The sequence below is a fragment of the Quercus robur genome, chromosome 3 (genome assembly GCF_932294415.1).
Source record: "Quercus robur chromosome 3, dhQueRobu3.1, whole genome shotgun sequence".
NCBI lineage: Eukaryota > Viridiplantae > Streptophyta > Magnoliopsida > Fagales > Fagaceae > Quercus > Quercus robur.
Genome location: NC_065536.1, coordinates 18,883,688 through 18,903,332, shown reverse-complemented (window position 1 = coordinate 18,903,332; position 19,645 = coordinate 18,883,688). Strand labels below are relative to the sequence as shown.

The window sequence follows — 19,645 nt, the reverse complement described above, 5'->3', positions numbered from 1 at the left end:
AAACAATATTTATGTTATGTACAAAATGTTGTGTGAATTCTCCATGATATTGTCGTCCAATTCAATCCTCAAGAGGGTTGAAAGATCCAAGACGAACAAAATCTCTGGACGCAGAGATGTAACGTCTAAATTTTCTTGAATAAAAGAAACCACATCCATACTCGTCCAACTCATGGACGAGGTAAAGCCAACTGAAACAATCCAAATTCTGGACGAGACAAAAAGTTGGCAAAATAAGTAGACGGTATGTAAAATTAGTTTGCAAGTCTTAAGACGAATCAAACTAATTAAAAATACTACCTGCTAAGACGAGTTAGACTACATGAAAAATATGTATTATGGACGAGCTAAGAGTAAAATAGCTTAGCAGCATCCGTCCATGCAAAGAAAATGAAATCACTCGTCCATTCAAAGAAAATGAAATTATTTATCCATGCAAATAAAATAAAACTTCATTCAAAGGGTGGACATCCTACGTCCAAAAACCCTTGATTAGTTTGAAAAGCAGAAATAGTATACTTAAAAAACCCGTCCTAAAACCATGGACGAGTATAATGTATTCTTGTTACATAAAGAAGGTCCAAAAACAAAGGACCAAACACAAAAGTTACAAAAAAAGAAAAAGCAAAGCTACAAAGTTTAAAATCTCGTCCTAAGAAGGGGGAGCATTCACTGTAGGCTCGTCCTGAGGAGGCTGAGTGCTGGCGTCGTCTTCCACGTTGACATCATCAGAGCCAGTCTGGAGGAGAGAGCTTGTGGCAACAGCAAGGTTAAGCTTGATTGTGCTGAAATCAACTTCAGGAAAGTTTTCAACAGCGTCCATTCTGAAATCTTCAAAACCAGCTGCATAATTGCGATCCAAAATGTCTGTATACTCTTTGGACGACTTGAACTCAGCCACAGCGTCCTCTCTTGCCTTGGAAAGACGAGCATTCAACTCATTGTTCACCTGTTGTAAGTGATCAATGCGCGTCTCCTTCTCCAATGCATCCGTCCTTAGCTCCTCAATCAGCTTGTTATGCTCTTTGACCTCGTCCTTAGCTTTTTCAGCAAACCCAGCCCATTTCTTACAGTCAGCGTTCACCTCCTGAATCCTCGTCTCCAACAAGACTCTCGTCTTGTCCAACTCCGTTGCCTGTCTAGACGCTGCTATAAACTTCGACATGGCCTGTGAACAGAGAACAACATAGAATGATTAAATGAGGAAAATTTAATAACTAAACAAGGACGAGGGATACTGGCATACCTTGAAAAGGTCATGGACGCCTGAATGCTCAAATTCCTTCAAGCCCATGTTATAGCACATGTTTATATCCTCGTCCTTGACGGCCATCTGGAACCGTTCCCAAGCCAGGTCTTCATTTGCAATAATATTCATAGAAGGCTGGGACGAGCCAGGCATGGTAGATCTGGCCACAGGAGTTCTGGGAGGAGTCTTGGACGGGGTGGACTCAACTGGAGTGGACGAGTCCACATCAACTATTTGGACGGCAGGCTGAGACGAGGGTGGTTTGGACTTGACCACCTTGGACGAGCTTTGTTTAACCCTTTTATCTCTTCGACTGGGGAGCCCTTCCAGGTCAATGTTCTTAGGCAAGAACTTTCTTTTGTCCCCAGCCGTTGGACGATCCTGGGCTTGACCCTCAGGACGTTTCCCCTCTCCTGCGATCTCTTTTCCTCGGTTCTCTTTCATTGTTGACATTCCTAGGACGAGATGAACAAATGAGGAATGTATACATAAAAAAGAAAAAGAAGGGAAGTTTAAGTTAAAAACTTACTTTTTCGCACAGTGACTTCGTGGGCTATAGCTTCGTCTGAAGGCTCGGGACCTAAACCCCACTTGGCCAGACGCCTAAGCGTGACAAGGGAATGGAAGCTCCTGTCTGCGTGTAGACGGGCCCTGTGGACGCGGTCACGGTGAAATTTGCTCAAGGACGGACGTTTGGCAGCTACAAAACAATGAACAAACAAAGGTTAGAAATTGTAAATGTAATAAATAGAAGAATAAAAGTAGACGAGGGGAAGGGACGTACCTTCTGGACGAAGGTTCCCCAGGTCCCCAGTGTAAGGAGGAAAGGGATCCCTGCCAACGTCCACAGGGTTCCCTGCCCAGAAGCCTGAAATAAAAATAAACTCCGTCTTCCACTTCCTATCAGACGAAGCTAGGGACTTGATCAACCTACAATCATTCCCTCTAGCAGTAAATTGGTAAAAACCTTCAGACTGACTTATGGCAGAAGGTTTATAACAATAAAGGAACTCGTCCACTGTAAGAGGACGGTCCCTACCAAAAACTTCCCTCCACAAAATTTGCATGGAGATAATTAATCTCCATGCGTTGGGATTGAATTGACAAACACCTAGACCTAATTTGACTAGTAACTCCCTAGCAAAGGCATTTAAAGGAAACCTAAGGCCACCTAGGAAGTAAGATTCATAGACGCCTATTCCAAAACGAGGCTCACAACACCACTCTCCATGGACGGGTAGCCTAGGGTTAAACTCGTCTGGGATTTGATACCAGGACCTAAGGTTACCTAACCTCTGTTCGTCCGTCTTAGAATGGACGCCTACAGCGCAACTGAAGACGGTCTCTACCTCGTCCGTAGGATTGGACGGAGAACCAGCTTGAGAGCCAGAAGCTCTCCTAAGCTGTTCTTGGACGACTTCAATAGGGAGCCCAGGGGCCCCAGAAGAGTAGTTCTCGTCCGTGCTTCCTCCACTCTCATCACTAGCACTGCTAGAGCTAGATCTATCACTCGTATCATCACAATACTCGTCTATAACCTTATTAAGGCTATCTGTAGACGAGGAAGCGACAGACATCCCTAACAAGAAACTTAAACCTAAAAACGAGAAAAAGAAGAGTACCTGGCTCTAGACGGAAGAAGACTCTAGACGCAGAGAACTCCTAGACGAGGCTCTAGACGATGGATGTCAAGGAAGAAAATTTCTGGAATGAGGAGGGTCAAGGGAGGCATTCCACTATTTATAGGATGCTGACCTGGGTAATCGAAACGACCCAACCAATACAGAAGCAACACGTGGCATCTACCTTGGAAAAATAAATCGACGGAATCAGTCTCTAATAAGAAAAGGACACGTGGCACAGTAATTATTAACCAAATGTGTCCAAGAACGTTCAACCTTTTGGACGACTCACATGGACGAGGGGGCAACTGATGGTGTCACAAATTATCCCAAATCCATAATTCGTCCATATGTATCGTCCAACGACAGAAGCAACAACAAGCGCACCAGCGACCCTCGTCCGTATATGGACGAGCTTAATACCTCTAAGATCTACTTGTCATTTATGAACGACAAGCCTTCCAAGATGATCTCGTCCGTCTTTCACTAAAAGTGGACGAGATCATCCTGGAGGTCTCGTCCATCCTTGCTATGGATGGACTAAAAGTGGACGAGCTCCTCATGAAGGTCTCGTCCATCCTTACTATGGATGGACGAGTTCATCGGCCCCTCCGACCTAAGTAACTTCCACAGCGGTTACTCCCAATTCTCCGGACTCCTCGACACTGGGAACGGTTACCAAATAGATAACCGTTCCACACACTATATAAGGCTTCTTCGATGAAGGAAAAAGGTATTCAGACATTTTCTTACTTTTAAGAGAATACTTCTTCGTTACAGAGAGTTCCAAGAAACTAACTTGATCATCGGAGGATTTTTGGCCGGTCACCACCGGTCCCCTCTGATTCTGTGTCTTTGGTATTACAGGAGATAGCCCGAAGATCAACGTTCAAGTCTTATCAACCCACTGATAATCAAGGAATCATCATGATTGATTTATAAAAAGAATTAATTTTTAACTAGTCATGAGTCAAAATTTTATTGGTTAAATTTAAAGACAAAAATGTCTTAAGCGTTTGTAGGATAATTCTAATGGATAATGGTTATTTTATAATATTTAGTTAATTATCTTTCTAAAAATTGATGATTAATTGAAATCTAAAATCTTAATAATCCCTCAGGATAATCTAATTGAAAAGTATTTTCATCAAACACATCGAGTTATAAAATCACTGAAAACACATTATAGTTCATTTCCAAGTTCCAAGCACCAAGCTCCATATTCATCCAAGTTTCCAGAAATTTATCACCCAAACTACCATCGACTCCTTAAGATAACTTCATTTAGTAAACCTAAAGACATCTTTGCACATGATCAATAAAGTCTGAAGAAGTCGGACCAAAATTCCACCAAATCAACACACAATGTTGTGAATGTGCGTTTCTCAAAAAAAATAAATAAATAAATAAATAAAATGTTGTGAATGTGCATGTAACTCCCTCATTAATTTGAAGAGAGGGAAATAGATCAAGGATTGGCAAGAGAGCATTAATTTAAAGTAGTGCATACAAATATAACTTTTTAGCCATTTTTTAAATTTTCGCTCTTTATTGTTATTATTATTATTATTATTATTATTATTATTATTATTATTATTATTATTATTAGGGTAAATTTTACTAACTACCCCTGAGGTTTGGGGAAATACCAAAGAGGTCCAGAAGTTTTCAAAACCAACCCTTTCAGTCCTTTATGTCCAAACGGACCTAACCCCGTTAACCTCTCCTCTCATCCCTTTCTCTATCTCTCTCTCTTCTCTTTCTTGACTGAGAAAAATAGAAACTTCCCTGTAATTTTCTCAGTAAACAAACAGGGAAAGAAAATGCTTGAATGAATCCAACAACCAAAACGGAAAACACACAACAAAAATCACAAATCCATCAAGAACTGTGACAAAAAAAAAATCAGCCTCTCAACTCAAAATCCTAATCCCAAAACCAAACCCAATAAATCAAAACCTCTCTTTAACCAAAAACCCAAAACATCTTCTCAAATTCACAAACACTGCTCACTCCATCACCAAAACCCCTTTACCAATGGCTCTCAAGCTCAGCATCTTCATCAGCAAAGAGAAAATCTTTGCTCAAACCACAGCAAACCCACAAAACCTTTGCTCAAACCAAAGCAAACCCACCTTGCCGATCCAAACCAAAATACACAAACCTCCGCCGCTGACCCACCGCCGATCCAAACCAAAATCAAAAACCTCCACCGCCGACCCACAACCGATCCAAACCAAAATCCACACTTCAGTCGTCGACCCAAACTAAAATCACAAACCTCCATCACTGACCCACAACCAATCCAAACCAAAACCCACACCTCTGCTGCTGACCCACAAATAACCCAAACCAAAATCCACAAACAACCTCCATCATCGACCCACAAATAACCCAAACCAAAATCCAAAAACAACCTTCACCGCTTCCACACCAAAGCCCACGAACCACTGCTAACCCACAGCACGACACCGCTGAAAGACCACGAGAACCATTACCAATCCACACCGAAACTCGCAAACATTGTTTACCCACAGCTCGACGTTGCCCAAAGACCACGAGAACCAACACCGATCCACACCGAAACCCATGAACGCTGCTAACCCACACCACAGCATCGTCGCAAAGACCACGAGAGAGAAGAAAGGGACAAGAGAGTCAAAGAAAGGTATGAGAGTGGAAGAAGGTTAAGGCAATTAGAAAGATTGAGAAGAAAGGTCTAAGAGTGGAAGAGGGATGAAGGATTCAGAGAGGGTGAGAAGAAAGAGGGATGAGAGAAGAAAGGTTTGAGTGAGTGTAAAAGTTAAATAACGGCAGTTAGGTCCGTTTGGACTTAAAGGACTGAAAGGGTTAGTTTTGAAAACTTCTGGACCTCTTTGGTATTTCTCCAAACCTCAGGGGTAGTTAGTGAAATTTACCCTTATTATTATTATTATTATTGAGTATGGGTGCAAATAACATTTTTTTTCATTTGCTGATTTGGACTGAATACTTATATGACATGGTGATGAAATGTGACACGATAGGATGATGGGTGATGACGCCCAATTAAAAAAAAAAATGAAAAATTACATTTTATTACCCTAAACTATACACCGAATTACATTTTACATCCTAAATTTTTCAAATGAATATTTTGCACTCTAAACTATGACATTTGTTACCCTTCCCACCCTCCCATTAAGTTTAGCATTACTATGAACGGAATGCTCAATCACATGACTCCCACGTGACTATTGCTTAAGTGTCACCAAGTCAAAAGACCCAAATGCCCTCTTCCAAGTCCAAAGACCCAAAAGACGTTACACGGATTCTCGGTATCAGTCCTTCCCTCTCACTCACGATTTGGTGTTTTGGGTCTCTCCATGCACCGATCCACACAGATCGGGAGAGATAGAGGGTAGTGAACGACGGTGGCTGGGTGGCGATGGTGGCTGGTCACAGATGGTGGTGCCGATGGTACTGGGTCCGATTTGGGTTTTGTTTTGGTCATGATTCAGAACTAGTATGGTCAACTCCAAGAGCTCACAGTGGCATCCATGATCTCAAAATCGGTTGGGTACGATTCATCTCCTCTCTCTCACTTTCACTACAGATCTTGGCGATGGATCGGTTGAGAGTTGTGATTGTGATCTAAAATTCTGAATGCATTGATCAGAAAGTGTGGATTTGTGTCTGTGGATCTTAGTCGGTCCGAATTTGTGTTTGTGATTTGGTTTTTGACAGAGGATCTCATGCTCGAAAATTGGTGGCTTTACGATGGTATGTGGGTTTTTGATTGTGGATGTCATGCCCGAGAATTGGGCGACAGTGTGTGGCCAAAAAAGGTGGAAAAGTGCAGTTTGCAGAGGCAAAAATAATCGCTCCAATTCCATTTCCTCCTAATAATATCCAATAATAAACCATATCCAAAACAACTATATATATACAAGTTTCCATATACACAGAAAGAAAAAGAGAAAGAGGAAAATGTCGATGAAGAAAGGGAGTAGAAACACGATGACTCTCAAGGACTTTCACGGTGGCTCCATCCCAACTGATCTCCTTCTTCCCTCTTTTCCCGGTGGCTCCATCCCAACAGAAAGAAAGAGAGAGAGGTGTTTGTTGCTGGAGTTGGAAGAGGGATATTTAGGTCATTTGGCTTAGTGCCACTTAAGTAAGAGTCACATGGGAGGCATGTGATTGTGCTTTCCGTCTGACATAACAGCAAATTTAATATTACGGTGCAAAATGTAATAATGGTTATAGTTTACAATGCAAAATGTGCATTTGAAAAGTTTAGGGTGCAAAGTGAAATTTGGGGTATGGTTTAGGGTGGTAAAGTGTAATTTTTTCCAAAAAAAAAAAAAAAAAAAAGTAGCAAACAACCAACCAAAAAATAAAAAGACAATCCCCCAAATTTATTTTATAAAAAAAAAAAAATCATGACCAGGAAAATAAATAAATAAAATAAAATAAAGAAAAACCATGTCCAGTTAAACCAAAAAATAAATAAATAAAAAGAAAAGAAGAAGAGCAAACAAAAGAAAGCACCTACAAAAACAAAAGAAGTTGTACTTTATAGCAAAATATTCCCCACCCCCCCCCCCCCCCCAAAAATAATAAAATAAAAAATGCAAAAGCATGTCTAGTACATAAGAGGGGGATATGGTAGTTTAGTCATTGACTACAACTATTTCTCTCCCCTCTATTTTCAATCCAATTTGGAGAGATAGAATTTTGATGGGATTGGGGAGAAAACACTCGATCCTACCAATTTTATATCCTCCCATTCATTGGGGGGGGGGGGGGGGGGGGGAGGGATAGAAGGGGCCATGGCCCCCCTTGGGTTTTGAATAAATCCTTCCCCCTCCTTGCAATTTCTATGAGAAATAAAAAAAAAAAAAATTATCTATATTTTTATACATTAGCCCCCCCCTAAGAAAATAATCTGGCTTCACCATTGCAATCCCATTCTCTACAACCAAATACTCATAAAATTAGTTTTCTTTCCACTTTTCTTTCTCCCGTTTTTCTATCCTCCCTATTTCACTCCCAACCAAATGGACCCTTAAAAGGTCAATTTTAAGGTCAGGCTAGATGAATACCTTACAACTTCCATTATCGTGACATAGCCTTTAAGCTTAGATTTTAGGATTTAGATTAATAATTTATCTATGTCATTTCTATTTTTAGAATGTAATTAAAAGTCAGCATGTCATGCTAAGAGCCTTATACCTTAACCAATTGACACTTCAAAGTATTTACAATGAAGACAACCAAATTTCAAATTCCTCATCTCTTATTGTAAATTTTGAATTTTATATATATATATATATATATATATATATAAAGGGCTAGCTTGTTGTAATTTTCCTTTAGATTGTAACTAGGAAAATAAGCCATGTAAGTTTTTGTTTTTATGTAATTTTATGAAAGGAAATGTATATAATTTTGAGTTTTAATTGGATAAAAATATCTAATTTTGGTTTTCTTGAGTTTAGGTTAATCATCCCGGGCCTTCCCCATATGTGGTAGAAGAATGGCACCTTTCTTTTCTCCCCAAGTCATAGAGCTCATCAATTGTCACACAATGTTTAATGAATTTATGGTAGTTAGCAGATGGTACACCCCAATTTGGAGAAATTATAAGGTCCTCATGGTAGACTACATCACTTGTCCACAATTCCATTAAAAGACTCTCACTTGTTTAAAATTGATGAGTCGAAATTTTTTTTAAAGCAGAAACTGATTACTAACTCAGCAATTTTAAACAAGTGAGAGTATTTTAGTGGAATGGTGAATAAGTGACGTGGTTCACCATTAGGAGTGTATAATTTTTCCCCAATTTGTATAGGTTGATAAACTTAGATCCCTGGTCTCGATGAGGAATAATCCCAACACCTATTAGTGAAAGGGCTTGACCACTTGACTTAAAAAAAACACTTAGGGCTTGTTTGGTTTCAAAAAGTGATGTATCCGGTTTTCATTTTCTTTATTCTATAATCAAATTCTGAATTTGAATATAGAAAAAAAAAAAAAAACACTTATTTTCACATGTGGTAGTGTTTGGTAAGTTATTTTGAATACATAATTTGGGTATAAAATACATCATACCTGGGTTTGGTCATTGTTTTCTATTAAAAAAAAAAAAAAAGTAACTTTTCTCATTCACACATATCACACCATTAAAAAAAACAATTACTTTATATTCTCACAATATTTACAAATATGCCACTGTTTCCGTATTCATAGAAAATCAAAACATTGAAAAATTGTATTTATTTTATGTATTCAAATCTAACTCTTAGCATTCTCAAAAAAAAAAAAAAAAAAAAAATCTAGCTCTTAGGATACTGAAAATGGAAACTGAATACAAATGCTAAAACCAAACCAATTTTTTAATGGTGGGATCCACTAAAAACTGAAAATAAAAACAAAAAACAATACAATTTTCAGCTAGCCAAACAGGCCCTTATATTTTTCTATTTGTTTATGTGCAAGTGCAATTTTTCTTTATTTTTTTTCAATGTACAATTATATTTTAATTAATTCTCAATAAATTAGGGAATAAACTTCCAGCAAAAATTTACATCCAGAAACTACCAACAATAATTAAGAGTCAATTTTAAGTTATACCAGTTTCTCAAAAAAAAAAAAAAAAAAAAAAAATTTAAGCCATACCAGTTTCTCAAAAAAAAAAAAAAAAAAAAAAAAGTTTAAGCTATACCAATAGTAACTTTATATAGAGTGATACTAATCAATATCTACTTTTATAATCACGGCCGTGGACAACATACCTTTTATACTTAATTAGTATGTTAACTTTCACGTCAATAACATTATTAAAAAAAAAATTATGTCAATAAGAACATTATGAATAAATAATTTATATATGCATGCATTATAAATAATTTTGATTTATAAAAGGTTAAATTTAAGGTCTTGCAGACAAAATAGTTATTAATTCTTCAACATCTTTAAATTTGATAGGTATCGAGAATATGAAGAGAACATACAATAGAATTGTGATTTTGATAAAATATTTACCTACTAAATCTCTCTCACTCTCTATCATTTTCGTCCAAATTTGAGAGAATCACATTAGCACATTATACTTTACATTAATAGAATGATGAAATTAATATCTTTTAAATCTCTTTCTTCTCAAAATTAAAAAAAAAAAAAAAATTATAGATTTGTAAATTTGATAAAAACTTAAAATTAAATTATTTTTTAAGGGGAAAACATATATTTATATTTTTACTGAATAAGAGGATTTTATAGAAGCAAAAAAATTACTCGGATCCAGGCCATCTTATTTTTGGGCCTGAATCATGAATGAGAGGTGGGAGTAGATAGAGATGGGCTCTTTCCTATCACAAGGCCAGGGCAGCTAGCATATGGGCTAAACCGAGTTAATGGTCCTGAATCACCTGATAACATAACAACCAAAAAGTAAAAAATTAGAAGCTAGGAAATCTAAAGTCTATACACAAATAATTTGATACTTGTTTATGTCACAAGCGGTTAAGCAGTTAATGGTAAGTAAAAATGTAAACTTAATAACAACTCTAGATGAGAACTAATTAAGGTTTACTAATTCAATTATTGTAAAAAAATTGTGAAAATTATTTATTTATAGCGTTGCTCTCAAAAAATAACAGGGACCATCTGTCTAGACTATTAATCACAACAATATATTTGCTTCAACAGTGTCCAAAAAAAAGCAAATTGCTAAATCAGTGTTTGGTAGCTTAGACTTGGTGTGATCGGTCGGTCCTGGAAGGACCAGAAGATGGAGATTTGGTACTATGATGGTAAGTATTAACAAATGGTGGTAGGTGGGATCTGAAGTCAAGTCTGATTGGTTTGGTGAAAGTCATTCATTCCATTAATGTACCAGTGACACCGCTACCACTGCCACCAAAATGTTGAGAAAATTTCACATTTATGATACTATTATGGTAACTATTGACACAATTTTTTTTTTTTTTACTACTTATTTATTATTCTTTTAGGACTTGATAATTGATACTTGCTAAGTTTTTATTAGTATATCACTTAATACATAAGCAAACCATCCAAACAAATAAGCATATTAGAGATTTGATGTCATTTTAATTGATAATTAGATGCTAGAGATTTGTGTTTAATTTTAAATGTATCCATGCATTTGCATGAATTACATGCTAATTTGAATAATAGATATCTTTGTTGAAATTAGAAAAAGTTCAATTAGAATTTGAAATTATAATTCAATTTTGCGTCATGTGTCTACATTTATATGGAGACCACAGTATAATTATACACTTAAGTTTTTTAATCTTTTTGCCAAGTGAGTTAATGACTGCAAAATATTAAGAATATAATATTAATAAATTATAAAATTAAAAAAAAAAACTAATCACATATACTCAATAAAAATCACCACACATTCTATTTTGTTAAAAATTAGGAAAATAAATGATCATAAATAGTATCAAATTTAGGTAAGAATTTTAATATGTGACTAATTATGTTTACTTTTAAAAAAATAATTTGATTAATATTTTATATTTTTATGATAAAAATTGTGTTTAATTTTAAATATATCTATATGTATGCATATGTTACATGCTATTTTATTTTTTAATAATTTGACTAATTATTTATATTTTTATAATAAAAATTATATTTAATTTAAAATACATCCATACTTTTGCATGGATTACATGCTAATTTGAATAATGAATATTTTTTATTGAAAATATAAGCAGATTCCAATTAATTAAATTATAAAACTCTCGAAACATATTTAAAAATCTAAAATAATAATTATTTTTTAATTATTTAAAAAAGAAACAGCAAAGGTCCAATAAAATAAATTAATGAAAACGGTAATCTGTTTTGGACTGTTTATAAAACCTGAACCAGACATACCGTTTGTCTATACTCTGTTTGCTGAGGATTCCCATTTCCCACTATAATCTTTTCAATCAGAGGAGTCTCCCCCCAATACCCAATTGAGTGAAAAAACCTGTGGAAAACAAGAACAGGATGGCTGACGAGCACAGTGCCCAAATTCCAAAAGTGAAACTTGGAAATCAGGGACTTGAGGTAAAACCCATTTCAGTTCCTTGGTTTTACTTTCAAATTTTCAATACCCTATAAGATAAAGCACAAAACTTTAATTTCATTCTTTCATATACGCTTTTACTATGTGTTTGGAAATTGCTCGAGGTAGTACTAATTATCCAAATTCATGTACTACAACTGAGAAAAAAATGAATTTGATTTAAAACCCAGTTCATTGCTTGACTTCCCCACTGCAATGGCATCATAAAAATCTAAACTTTTTTGATCATATAGCTTTTCTTTATGTTCTTTTGCATTTAGTTTATATATTATGTCTGGGTTTTTTCGTGTCTGCCTATTAATCTATTGAAGTGCTTAAATGGCAAAATGAGATATAAAGATTTCTTCTTTTTTCCAGGTATAAATGGGGTTATACCTTTTGAACTGATAGATCAACAATTTTAGAAGTGTTTTAAGTCAAAAACTGATAGAATTGATAAGTAAGATCAAAACAATTATAACATTGTGTCCCTCATTTTCTTTTCTGTATAGGGTTGAAGAAACAAACATTATATATTTTTGAGATGGTAGGCTGATAAGTTATTCTCCTGTATCATTTGTTGATCTATTTGACGAGCCGTGATGGTGTTAAGTAATTCATTTTGTAAACTGGGATCACATATTTTTACCTCAAGTAGACATGCTATCATCAAATTCATTTGGACTCTCTCTTAAAAAATTGATCAGAGGCCTGAATTATGCCCCACTGTTCCTCTTTAGAATGTGGAGAAAGAGTTAAGAAATGGTTGTTTGAGTTCTTCTCCGCAAAATAAGAGATGTTTTTGCTTGATATAAACTTTTTAGATTGTAATGTAATTTGTCTTCCAGGTTTCAAAGCTGGGGTTTGGCTGTATGGGGCTGTCTGGGGTCTACAATGATCCCGTCCAGGAAGAGGTTGGCATATCAATCATCAAGTATGCATTCAGTAAAGGAATCACATTCTTTGATTCAGCAGATGTTTATGGAGCAAATGCTAATGAAGTTTTGGTTGGAAAGGTAATGCACCTGCACAATAATATTTTACTGGATGATCTATATTCATTTATGCTAGCTATAGTGCGTTTGAACTTTGAATACCTTTGCTGATTTATTTATACTGGCAGTATATCCGTGAGATGCATGACATTTTATAGGGGTTTAAAATCTCCATATCTACAATCACACAAGTTAAAAGACTTTTCAAATTTTATTTCACTAATCTAATTAATTTTCCATAAAACAAAGAAGGAATCAAAGAGTTCCCTCAAAAAGTATTTTTAGAACCTTCTTGCGATATCTGTTTGTATCATGTCCATATCTAGAATTAACTTCATATAAACATATAGAAAACAATATAACACATATAAAGATGAAAAACTCAACACAAAGGAAAATGCAGATCTAGATGGGATTTTGGGATTTAAAGATGTGTGTGTTCCATTGGTAATGGTTTGGAGAGAGAATGAGAGATGAAGAGCTGAGAGAGATGAAGATAGAGGGACAATTATTAAAAGCAAAGGAAAAGGTGTAATAAAACAATGAGCAAATGGAGCAAGGACAATGAGTAATTGAAGGACCTACAAAAATTAATATAACAACCAGTATTTGTATTGGATCCATTCATAATAGAGTGACTAGATTTTACACTGGCCATCAACCTACTGCAACACTCCTCCTTTTCCCAAACTTGAGACTAGTTGTGAACAAAATATATAACACTAAGCATAGACACAGGTTGAGTTACCCACAAAAATTAATAGCACAAAAAAAAAAAGGTCAATTCTAGCTGTCCTTGTAGCTGAATTTAATTCAAGGGCTGAACTTTCTCCGAGCTTGGATTTGTATATATTTATATGGTTTAGATAATATCTCTTTGTAGACTAGGACATCCTAATTAACAAAGAACGATATAGGAAAAGTTTTGGCTTTGTTTGAAAAACTCTGTAAAAGAAGGGATTGAGTACAATATGTGTTATAATTTTGATATGATATTGTTATTATATCTCTTGTATCAAGAAATTAATGCATTGCTCATTTCTGGGCTCTCAACCTTAATGAACGAAGCCACTTTCTTACCCTTGGGAAGAATGTATAACTTGTTAGCTACAGAGATCAATCTCCTGTGCATCTAAAACCTGAAACATTGGAAATGGACTTCTGAAGAACCATTGTCCATGCATTGTCCACATTAATTGAAAAGCCTTAAGCATTTCTTTTGGAAAATAAAAAACCATCACTTGCTTCTGAAGCCTTTGCCAGAAACATTTGTCATTATGCCAGGTTTCATAAAAATGACAATCAAAATAGTGACAGCAAACCCTGATGGTGAAAGCTTCTATTTATCTATTCATTAGTGGAAACAGAAACTATATTAGTAGACCATCTTATGAGAACACAGAATGCCATGATTGTTGTTACTTCTGCAGCTGGCTCAAGAGTAAAGAGTTTCATAAAATTTATGTCTTTTCAGGCATTGAAGCAGTTGCCTAGGGAGAAGATTCAGTTAGCCACAAAATTTGGTATTGTCAAAATGGAAGCTAATAGAGTTACAGTTAATGGTACTCCTGAATATGTCCGCTCCTGTTGTGAGGGTAGTCTGAAGCGCCTTGATGTGGATTATATTGATCTCTACTACCAGCACCGTGTTGACACTTCAGTACCTATAGAAGACACTGTAAGTGTTTCAAAAATTCTTTCTCCCCCTGTTTAAAATGCATTCTGCAAGTGACATCAATTTTTATATATATTGTTGCCTTAACTCAAACTCATAAGCAGTGCTGTTAGACTCTTTCAGCTTCTTGAAGTTGTAGACTAGGTAATTCATCTATTAATTTTTTTTTTTTTTTTTTTTTTTTATGGTAGATTGGGGAACTTAAGAAGTTGGTGGAAGAAGGAAAAATAAAGTATATTGGATTGTCTGAAGCTAGTGCAGACACAATAAGGAGGGCACATGCAGTTCATCCCATCACTGCTGTACAAATGGAGTGGTCCCTTTGGACTCGCGAAATTGAGGAAGAAATAGTCCCCCTTTGCAGGTAACTTCATATTCTATTCCAAATTATTAGAAAATCAAAATCTCTATTCACAATTTATCCATGCCTTCCTGCCCTAAAACCATTCCAGTTACCTTCTTCCATTAGGTTTATATATCAGTCAACATCTCAAGTTCTTGAGGCTTAAAACAGAAAATGCTGTAGCATGTTTCTTGCATCAGAGAAATGTACATGGATGTATGATAGACTAGCTCTATTAAAAAATATACCTTTTTATTTGAATTTTATATTTTGGCATTAGATTTATCTCCTAGGATAAAATGTTATATTTCCCCCACCTTGGGTTGTCGTGCCATTTGCATTTTCCTGTTACTATGCTGCTGTTACAATTTGTTTGAACACCATACTGTGCTGTGAAAAGTGTCCTTTAAGGATATATGCCAAAATGTACAGGGAGCTTGGAATTGGAATAGTACCATACAGCCCTCTTGGTCGTGGATTTTTTGGTGGCAAAGCAGTCATAGAAAGTATACCTGCAAATAGTTTTTTGGTATGTAGCTGGTTTTTCATTCCTTATCTGTGCATCTATATAAACAGATATTTTTTGGCTTGTTAGAAGTTGTTGTTTTTCTCTTGTTGCTTGTGAGATTAAGCTTGGACTGATGGCTAATTTTTACCTTTTGTCAGAACGCAAATCCTAGATTTCAAGGAGAGAATTTTGATCAAAACAAGACCCTCTATTTTCGATTTGGAAAGTTGGCTGAAAAGCATGGATGCACCCCTGCACAACTTGCACTTGCATGGATTCTTCATCAAGGAGATGATGTGGTTCCCATCCCTGGTGAGTGACTCTTGTGAACCTTGTTCACCTTCAATCTTGTATGTGTTGCTCAGATTTTCCAGCATCCTTTGAATTTCTTGGAAAGAAGAAAATAATTTGAGATAAACAAATCATTAGAAGATTTTCTATTTATTGGTTGGGCTACTGAAAAATCAACCATCACTATAAATTCAATATTAAATACTCTATCTGCTATTAGTCTTCCTCCTTCATCACCAGCTAGTTAAAAAAAGGGAAAAAAGGTGCTCTTACCTACTTATGATGTTTATTGGTAGCAAATGCCAACTTGCAAATCTGTCTTGTCATTCAAAAGCAGCTGGACACGATCATGATATGTTGTTATGATATTCTGGTTTCAAAATAAATGAAAAGTTCAGATATATTATTTCAGCGTCACAACTTTATGAAATTGGAGCAGTTCAAAAATCAAGAACTTCAGTTTTCCTTGTCCATCTAATCAAGCAACTAGGGAGAGTACAAAGTTATGTGATTATGTTATGCAGCATAAAATTATGCATTAGTCATACTTCTTTTGTACCTCAAAACATCTCATGAGAAGTAAGAACAGGTCAAAGTATTGGAATAAAACTTTACTCAACCTATGAAGAAAAAGGGCAAAAACAAAATAAAAATTAATCAAACTCAACTAAAAGCCTCAATCCCAACAGATTGGGCCAGCTACTTGGAACCTTTTTCTTTTTCTTTCCCTTTAGCACTATCAAAGATCATTCACTTCAGTTTAGAAATAGAACTAAAAGTATATTTTTTATTTTTCATACTTATCAAAAAAATATTTTTTATTTTTCATGAATCATGCCTATAATTTCTTCATGGTTCCTTCGTATAATTCACAAGTTGTTCAATTTAATGATTATTGTCAACTTCCTTTCATCTTGAATCTTGAATTTTATCATTTTTGAGTATTGTATGAGTTCCTTCGACAACGTTTACAATTTCTGTATTTTACCCATTATTTTATTTCTATCTTTTGGTCTAAAGACAACAATATATTTGGTTGGCACTTACAAATTTTTTTTTTTTGGAAAAAATTATTTGATTAGCTCTTCAACTAAGATGAATTGAAGTATAGCCTGAATTATTTGTCTGACCTTGCTTATGTTTTCTAGGGACAACTAAGATTAAAAATCTTGATGATAACATTGGTTCCATAAGAGTGAACCTCGGTAGAGAAGATGTGAAGGAGATTTCTGATGTAATACCCGTCAATGAGGTTGCAGGGGATAGAATAAGTGATAATTTTATTCGCTGCTCATGGAAGTTTGCAAATACACCATCAAGGGACAGCAAATTAGCTTAAAAGTCTTTATTTGATATGAGGTGTTTGTTTCGTGCAAAATTTATGGTGAAAGATGATGCTGATCAGCTACTAAAGTACAGTCCAACCTATGCTCAAGATGGTTTTCATTGAGGTGAATAACAGAGTACTGAATTTTTAGAATGGCAATGTTGTAGGATATTACGTGTGCTAGTGTGATTATGATGTTGTTCTCTGTAATTGAAGTACTATCCTCCATTTTAGGCACAATTAAATGTGTTGATGGCCAATATCTTAGAGATGTTTTACAAATCTGGTTACCTCTCTTTATTCAATGGAGCCACAGTGAGAGTCATGAATCGTAGTATAGTTTCACAAACTTCAGCCAATGCTGCCTAGTTTTACTGGGATGACAAGTTTTTTTCACTAAAGGCGCCTGCTAGAAAAAGCCTCAGCATCAGCTAACATGTCTATAGGATTCTAACTCAAACAAAAGACTTAGAATGCATGAAGGGTTAAAAGCTATGTAAAGATCTGCAAGACATGAATGTTCTGTTGAACTTCGCTCAAGCAATCATTAAAGTCAGGCAGAAAGTTCGCAAGACTCTTGCTTGAACTGGATAATAGAAACTTGAATTCAATAATTTAATAAACTGCTAGACAAATTAGATCTAAGAAAGATTGTAGCTCCAACGCATTTGTCTCATTCCCTTCGAGGATAATTTTTAATGTTGGGAGAACTTCCACTAAGCAGAACAGCTCAAGTGGGAAACATTACATAAAGTTTATCAATGGGGACATGTGCTACTTTAACATAAGCAACAAAAACAAAGCGTTGAAGATGCTTCATGGTGTCATATTTAAAGACGAAAGAAACAAATAAAATGGCCTTATAAAAAATATAGTGACAACGTGACATAATCAATGATGTCAGAAAGTTTGGACTGCAGGACCGATTTTGTGGTCTGAAGTTCATTTTTGTTGTTTTTTAATGGCATGAAATTTTTTGGGTTAGGTTTGGGTGCAGTGTCCAGTTACACTGGGCCCATTAAAATTATAACACGTGTCTACTTTTGAACACATGTCACTATCTTAACACGTGTCTACTTTTGAACACATGTCACTATCTTAACAGCTATAGCACACTACATGCATTGGACCTCACTCAATTTTTTTAAAACTCGACTCTAGTTTCCAGAAGTTTGATTTTTTAAATCGGCGGGTTCCAGCTATGGCTGAAAATTAGCTTACCATTTAAAGGTGAACTCATTGAGTTTATAAAAAAAAAAAAAAAAAAATGTGAACTCCTTCATGCATGTATCTTTGAATTCTTTAGCATTACTTGCTATTTAGGAAAATACTAGGACCATAATTTTTGCCACAACTTGCTCATGTGACAAGTCGTGAGTGGAGGAGTAAAAGTAGTGGATCCACAACTCCACCTCTCATGACTTGCCACGTGAACAAGTTGTGATTCTAATATTACTCTGTTTACTCCTCCACTCACGACTTGTCACATGAGCAAGTTGTGATTCTAATATTACTCTGCTATTTAAAGGTGAACTCCTTGATTCATTTATCTTGAATTCTTTAGCACTTCCGAGAAGTATTGCTATATATATATATATATATATATATAAAAGGTTATATTCAATGCATAAACTCTTATTTTTGCAAGGTTTGGGAGAGGTTATGGTAGGCAATCTTTCTTTTCTTTTTCTTTTTTTTTCTTTTTTTTTTGAGAGAGAGACTAATTACCTAACTTCAACTTATCATTTTTGGTGAAAGGCAAACAAAGATATGATTTTTTGAAGTAAGACTAATAAAAACAGCTGAGGAGCAGAAAGTTCAGATTCCTAGGGTGAAAAAGTTCATGAAGGGGAAGATATGTGTGTTTGTAGATATGACAAATTCTAAGCAATATTTTGGTTCACCATCTTAGTGGGACCATCATCCTTACTGCTACAAAAAAATAGTGACTAGTCGTAGCAGCAATAATACACCTATTAAGCCAAGTTTTTTTTTTTTTTTTTGCTGAATCTTCAGCCAAGTTATGTGCCTCATTGTTTGCTTCCGTACTTTCATAGAAACATCCCAAATAAGATAATGCATGAATATAAATGATAATCTCTTTTTTGGATTTTATAATGTCGGAGAACTTTTGGAGGGATCTCCTCCCAAAGCAGGCAATTGGGGGAAGACTTGTTAAATATTAGCAACGCGATGTGTTATATCATGTTGTATATGCTAGAGTAGATGCGGAAGAGGAAGCATAGATGAGGAACATTGAGAACACAAGGGTTACGTGGTTCAGCCTTACGGCCTACATCCACGGAGGAATCCCTTAAGGGCTACATCTTTATTGTATGAGAGTGTAGTACAATAATCTCCTGTGTTACAATGAACCCTAACATGAGTATATATAAGCGACTAAACCCTAGACTACTAGTACAAGCAGGAATGGGCTTGGGCCTATTACATTGGGCTAATATGTCTAATATATATCTCTAACACCCTCCCTCAAACTCAAGGCGGAAGCTCGATGAAGGCTTGAGGTTGGATAAGCATGAGAAGATCACTTGGAGATGC

The 19,645-nt window shown here is 35.5% G+C and overlaps 2 protein-coding genes across 2 annotated transcripts; one reads left to right on the top strand and one right to left on the bottom strand.

Moving 5' to 3' along the window:
- Positions 1 to 496: 496 nt before the first annotated feature.
- Positions 497 to 2,826, bottom strand: LOC126719356 (uncharacterized). The gene is made up of 4 exons (XM_050421924.1): positions 2,034 to 2,826; positions 1,779 to 1,949; positions 1,247 to 1,704; positions 497 to 1,168 (listed from the first exon to the last, which is right to left on the bottom strand). Exons 1-4 carry the CDS (start codon positions 2,824 to 2,826, stop codon positions 653 to 655), a joined length of 1,938 nt encoding a protein of 645 aa, XP_050277881.1. The 3' UTR covers positions 497 to 652.
- An 8,932-nt stretch (positions 2,827 to 11,758) lies between these two features.
- LOC126717380 (probable aldo-keto reductase 1) lies at positions 11,759 to 17,386 on the top strand. The gene is made up of 7 exons (XM_050419057.1): positions 11,759 to 11,949; positions 12,796 to 12,963; positions 14,417 to 14,620; positions 14,809 to 14,981; positions 15,393 to 15,489; positions 15,627 to 15,780; positions 16,908 to 17,386. The coding sequence occupies exons 1-7, from the start codon at positions 11,890 to 11,892 to the stop codon at positions 17,096 to 17,098; spliced, it is 1,047 nt and encodes a 348-aa protein (XP_050275014.1). The 5' UTR covers positions 11,759 to 11,889; the 3' UTR covers positions 17,099 to 17,386.
- The last annotated feature ends 2,259 nt before the right edge of the window (positions 17,387 to 19,645 follow it).

Excerpts from the sequence above, each read along its gene's own strand:
- LOC126719356 (XM_050421924.1), bottom strand. The coding sequence starts at position 2,826 with ATGTCTGTCGCTTCCTCGTCTACAGATAGCCTTAATAAGGTTATAGAC. Across the intron at positions 1,950-2,033 it reads GGGGAACCTTCGTCCAGAAG|CTGCCAAACGTCCGTCCTTG; the intron begins GTACGTCCCTTC and ends ATTGTTTTGTAG. Across the intron at positions 1,705-1,778 it reads CGAAGTCACTGTGCGAAAAA|GAATGTCAACAATGAAAGAG; the intron begins GTAAGTTTTTAA and ends ATCTCGTCCTAG.
- LOC126717380 (XM_050419057.1), top strand. The coding sequence starts at position 11,890 with ATGGCTGACGAGCACAGTGCCCAAATTCCAAAAGTGAAACTTGGAAAT. Across the intron at positions 12,964-14,416 it reads ATGAAGTTTTGGTTGGAAAG|GCATTGAAGCAGTTGCCTAG; the intron begins GTAATGCACCTG and ends ATGTCTTTTCAG. Across the intron at positions 15,781-16,907 it reads TGATGTGGTTCCCATCCCTG|GGACAACTAAGATTAAAAAT; the intron begins GTGAGTGACTCT and ends TATGTTTTCTAG.